The 6,162-nt window shown below is 34.2% G+C and overlaps 1 protein-coding gene and 1 pseudogene across 1 annotated transcript in view; one reads left to right on the top strand and one right to left on the bottom strand.

The window, feature by feature from the left end:
* LOC107730369 (protein DGCR6-like) overlaps window positions 1–2,874 on the bottom strand; it is a 4,220-nt pseudogene extending 1,346 nt beyond the window's left edge.
* Window positions 2,875–4,420: 1,546 nt separating this feature from the next.
* Window positions 4,421–6,162, top strand: part of rasal1 (RAS protein activator like 1) — a 31,389-nt gene continuing 29,647 nt past the window's right edge. The window contains 2 exon segments of the mRNA XM_016541191.1: window positions 4,421–4,591; window positions 6,078–6,134. Coding sequence (XP_016396677.1) covers window positions 4,527–4,591; window positions 6,078–6,134 — 122 coding nt within the window. The 5' untranslated portion in view covers window positions 4,421–4,526.

Below are 6,162 nucleotides of genomic sequence, written 5' to 3'. Positions count from 1 at the left end.
AATAATTATTATTATTAATTTTTATTTATATTTATTTTATCTATTTTATTTATATTTTATTATTAATGTTGTTATTTAAAATATTATCATTGTTGTTGTTATTATTATTAATGTTGCTATTTAAAACAATAATATTAATAATAATAATAATATTTATTATTATCATTATGTTAATGAATGCTGTTATAATAATAATAATAAACCTCTTTTGAAATTCTTTTCTTTAGTTGACAACATTTATAAAAGCATTCTCATTAAAAACTTAGAAAGATGTTTATCAGCCACTCAAACTCAAACAGCATTTGCAAATTTGATAATCATGCTAAACCATATCATGTTCCCAGGAATTGTTAGAATTAATAAAAATAAAAATAAAAAAAACAGCCAACTGGCATTTGGTGCTTTGGTGTGTTCATTTTAGGCCCTGTCTGCACAATATTGGTCAAACTAATTTTCAGTCATTACCTTCAACAAGTAATGACTTTAATGAAAACAGGAAAACAAAGCCAAAAACCAGATATTTTAGGCAACTTAGAAATCCCGGCCAGGACATATCCAGGACACAGAGCACATATAGCCACCTTAACCAACACTTCATCGTACCTCAGTTTTTGCTCTTTGGTTGGTTTTCAGAACGGCCAGATTGTGAGACTTGCACGTCTGCAGAGCCTGTTTCTGTTTCCGCACCAAATCCTGCTTGAGAGCTGAAACACACACACACACACACACACACACAGACAGATCACACACAGTCAACATCTTACAGTTTTCAGCATGGCCTGAAACACTCACACACATACACACACACACACACACACACACCTCTGTGCTCGCAGTGTAGTTTCTGTCTCTGGTTGTAGAGGTTTTACTCCATCAGGTGTTGAATGTCCAGCAGCCCTTGAACTATTTCATACACCGTCCCGTCGATGAGCGCTTGAGCCAGATCATTGAGCGTGGTGTAGGACAGATGCTGCTGAAACGAGCTGAAACAAACCTTTATTTCTCCAACTACAACAGCAGAGTGAGCAGAAAGAGTTTTCACTGCCAAACGATCACTAAACATTATATACATGAAGATTTGGAAGGAAAACTACAAAATCCGTTCAACTATTTGCCGTAATGCATTTTATTATATCTATTTCTGTACTTTTCTTGAAAGTTTTCATACTCATTGACAGATACTGTATTTGCTCGTTTTAATCATAAACTCACTTAATTTTGTTCATTTTCTCAGAAAACAAGACTTCATATCTTCAATTTGCATGTCCAATAAATGTATCTTGATTTAAGGATGTTTAGATATTTGCACTGTAAAACAAAAACACTGAGGATGATATTCATTTATTTGGTAGTGCATGTAATAATTTGGTAGTCCCCGCTATAATAGCAGCAACATTCACAAATGTTTACAGAACAAGCGGGAACCCAGTGTGCCTGTAGTTTTCTCTATTTCTGTGATATAAAATGTTTTCAAAACGAAGTGAATTTATGAAAAAAGAACAAATAGCCTAACATTGGGCTCATCAATTCAAAGGGAAATTCAATTCCCATTTCATACCCCATTGACAGATATTTTGTTCTTGTTTTAAACATAAACTCATTTAATTTTGTTCAGTTTCTCTGAAAACAAGACTTCATATGCTTCTGTTTTCATCTCAGGTAAATGTATCATGATTTAATGATGTTTAGATTAATATTTAATGCCATGACTTTATGAATTAAGACGTTCTGCTCTGATTTAAGACCTTTTTAAGGCCTTAATTTGTGTAATTAATACTTTTTAAGACGATGTAATGATGTGATGTGATGTGATGTAATGTTAAGTGATTATGTAATGTGATGATGTGATGTGATGTGATGTGATGATGTGATGTGATGATGCGATGCGGTGCTGTGATGTGATGCGGTGATGTGATGTGATCATGTAATGTGATGTGATCATGTAATGTGATGTGATGTGATGAAATGTTAAGTGATTATGTAATGTGATGATGTGATGTGATGTGATGCGATGTGATGATGGGATGTGATCATGTAATGTAAATGTGATGATGTGATGTGATGATGTGATGCGATGATGTGATGTAATGTTAAGTGATTATGTAATGTGATGATGTGATGTGATGTGATGTGATGATGTGATGTGATGATGCGATGCGGTGCTGTATGTAATGTGATGATGTGATGTGATCATGTAATGTGATGTGATGATGTGATGTGATCATGTAATGTGATGTGATGATGTGATGCAATGATGTGATGTAATGTTAAGTGATTATGTAATGTGATGATGTGATGTGATGTGATGATGTAATGTGATGCGATGTGATGATGTGATACGATGATGTGATGTCATGTTAAGTGATTATGTAATGTGATGATGTGATGTGATCATGTAATGTGATGTGATGATGTGATGTGATCATGTAATGTGATGTGATGATGTGATGCAATGATGTGATGTAATGTTAAGTGATTATATAATGTGATGATGTGATGATGTAATGTGATGCGATGTGATGATGTGATACGATGATGTGATGTAATGTTAAGTGATTATGTAATGTGATGATGTGATGTGATGATGTGATGCGATGATGTGATGTAATGTTAAGAGATTATGTAATGTGACGATGTGATGTGATGATGTGATGTAATGTTAAGTGATTATGTAATGTGATGATGTGATGTGATGATGTGATGCGTTGATGTGATGTAATGTTAAGAGATTATGTAATGTGATCATGTGATGCGATGATGTGATGTAGGCAGGTCCTTCACGAGCGTCTGCAGTTCTGACAGCAGGTAATAGTGTCTCTTTTGTTGTCTGGTGGCATCAGACTGATCTTCACTCACACCGCAGTACGTGTCCATCCCACATTCAGCTTGTACATCAAGAAGAGCTCATAATAAAACAAATAATTCCCCTTTAAAATCTGAGTGAATAAGTATGAGTGGATGTATTAAAAATAGTTTTTGTTGATTGAAATAAAGCTGAAATAAAATAAAATAAAATATTAGATGAAGAACTAAGACAGAAATTAGAAATGTTGCCTTGGCAACTAGCTAAAATAAAATGAACTACAAAAACGAAAATATAAAACTATAACCTAATTTAAAATATTAATAAATACTATAATATAGGGCTGCACGATAAATCGAAATGGAATCGAGATCGCGATTCGACAGAAGCTGCAATTGTCATGCGTATCTTTCAGTGAAGCACGGTTCTGTGATCAGCAGGAAATCTCCATCCAAAGGCCAGAGGGCGCGCTCGCGCTGAAACTCCTTTTTCAGGATTCTTTGATGAATAAAGTTAAAAAGAACAGCGTTTATTTAAAATAGAAATCTTGTCTAACAATATAAGTCTTTATGATTACTTTTTTTTTTATCAATTTAACACATCCTTGCTGAATAAAAGCATTAATTTCTTTCAAAGAAAAAAAAGAAAGAAAGAAAAAAAATTACTGACCCCAAACTTTTTAACAGTAGTGTATATTGTTACAAAAGATTTCTATTTTAAATAAATGCTGTTATTTTGAACTTTTTATTCATCAAAGAATCCTAAAAAAAAGTCTCACAGGTTCCAAAAAAAATATTAAGCAGAAAATCTGTTTCCAATATTGATAATAAATCAGCATATTAGAATGATTTCTGAAGACATGTGACACTGAAGACTGCAGTAATGATGCTGAAAATTCAGCTTTGATCACAGAAATAAATTCTATTTTAGAGTACATTAAAATAGAAAACCATTATTTTAAATTGCAATAATATTTCACAATATTAATGTTTTTTTTCTGTATTTCTGATCAAATTAATGCAGCCTTGATGAGCAGAAGAGACTTCTTAAAGAAAACAAAAAAAAAAAACATTAAAAATCGTACTGATCCCAAACTTTTGAACGGCAGTGTGTATGTATACAGTATATTGGGAATGTTATATACTGTAGTATAAGGTTGTGATGTCGATGTTTCTGTGGTTACAGCAGCAGGACGCTGCACTGTGCGTCGCTCACCAGCAGATGTCGCTGTTCACTCAGTTTCTCATCAGCATCACTGAAGCCTCATCATCATCATCATCATCTCATCATCACCCGAGAACAGAGACAGAGGCATCACGACTCACGCACTGTTGCAATGACAATAATGCATTTAGATCGCATAATGACTACAGAAAACATTAACGTCACCGATGCATAACTGATCGAGTGCATCGATGGGCGCAGGATCAATGGATTTACGCAGATGAAGCCGGTGTGAAACTCCAGAGCGGATCTGATCATATCATCACCTGAACATCATGATATAGTTATTGCATTGAAGATATGCTTTATTTGACTTCTTTTTGGATCTTGCAGGCGACGTTATAATTGAATTCATGTCATGTCTTTTAGACTAGGTTTTTATCTAAGTGTCTTCAGCCCTCCTGATCTGAGCTTCAGGTTTTTGATCATGATGCTTCTCGGGGTTTGACCAGCTCTGATCCAGTCCTGCAGATCTTCAGTGACATGAGCTCCTCTCATCATGGCCAGAAACACTTCTCTCTACTTTCGCATCGTCGAGGGACGCAATCTGCCTGCAAAAGACGTGTAAGTTCACGCAAAAGAGCCTGGCTCTCATGAGAGTTATGCTACTGATCACAAATGTTTCCTGCTCACAGAAATATGTTTGGCTTCAACGTTGAAAACGTTATTTCTGAATGGTCTCTGAACGTTTTTTTTTTCTTTACTATCTTTTATTTTTTTCCTTGGTCATGCTGTTAATTTTGCAAACATTATGGGAACGTTACTTTTTAATGTCCTCTGTTATAAAACAATGGGAATGTTATCAGTGTTGGGGAAAGTTACTTTTAAAAGGAATGCGTTACCATTTTGCGTTACTCCCTAAAAAAGTAACAAATTACGGAAAGTAATGTGTTGCGTTACCTTTGCGTTACTTTTTAAATCTGGGCTGGGCTTGCTTGATTGTTTTTAATATAAAAAATTCTATTTTGGCAAATGTAAAAGCCCTTTTAAGCCAAAAGTGAAATGAATAAGCCTCAGGCTGGATGAAATGTAAATTCATGTCTGTACAGACAGAGCCGCTCAAACAAACCTCTCAACACAAATGTTATGTTTATTTAAAGTCATTTTTGCTTAGCATGGTTTAATTGGAGCATTGAAGTTCAGCAGCAAAGACATTGATAAAATGGGATTAAATACATAGAGGATATTTGTATTATTTAATATATTTAATTATTACATTCTGAGTTTGCATTTCACGGTTTTATACATTTTGAGGAATACTGGATCTGTTTTTGTGCAAGTGTGATGAGTAACATTGTGTTCACACACACACACATCTGCACTCACTCCTGATTTCTCTCAGCATGACGACAGGAGAGCTGCAGTCAATACATGAGAAAACTCAGATATTTCATTGTAAATTAAAAAGTAATGCATTACTTTACTTGCTACTTGAAAAAAGTAATCTGATTACGTAACTTGCGTTACTTGTAATGTGTTACCCCCAACACTGAGTGTTATTAAAGACCAGATAACATTGAATAAACGTACTATTAATGTTACTGGAAAACCATTTGTACATAACTATGACAGAATGTTCTGGTAATATTCCTATTAAGTTATGAAAATGTTATTTCTGAATGTTCTCTGAACGTTCAAAACATTAAAATGTAACGTTAAAAAAACATTAGACCAACATCCAACTAAAATGTCTCATTTATGTTTTAAACACGTTTTTTTTTTTTTTCTTGGTTAAGCGAACATTCCGTTTTATAATTGTGAAAACATTACAACAACGTTACTTTTGAATGTCCAGTGAACATTCTGAAACGATTAGTAAGTAGGAAAGTAACATTTGAAAAACTAAGTTCTGTGAGCATTGTATAAATAATGTTTTTGAGCTAACATTTCGAGAATGTTATCAAACAAATGTTCTATTAAAGTTACTGGAAAACCGTTCATAAGTATGAGAGAACTTGCCAGAACGTTCTGAGAATGTTCTCAAGTGTTTGATCTAGTACTCTGTCGTCATTATGCTGTTGACATGAGGATGATGTGTGTTTTTGTCAAGTTCTGGGACCAGTGATCCGTACTGCATCATCAAAGTGGACAATGAGGTTGTGGCCAGGTGAGTGTCACATTCTCACCTGTGTGTG

The sequence above is a fragment of the Sinocyclocheilus rhinocerous genome, unplaced genomic scaffold (assembly GCF_001515625.1).
Source record: "Sinocyclocheilus rhinocerous isolate Xijiao unplaced genomic scaffold, SAMN03320098_v1.1 scaffold1992, whole genome shotgun sequence".
Classification (NCBI taxonomy): Eukaryota; Metazoa; Chordata; class Actinopteri; order Cypriniformes; family Cyprinidae; genus Sinocyclocheilus; species Sinocyclocheilus rhinocerous.
Note: the sequence above shows the minus strand (reverse complement) of the source record. Positions and strands in the feature narration are given on the sequence as shown.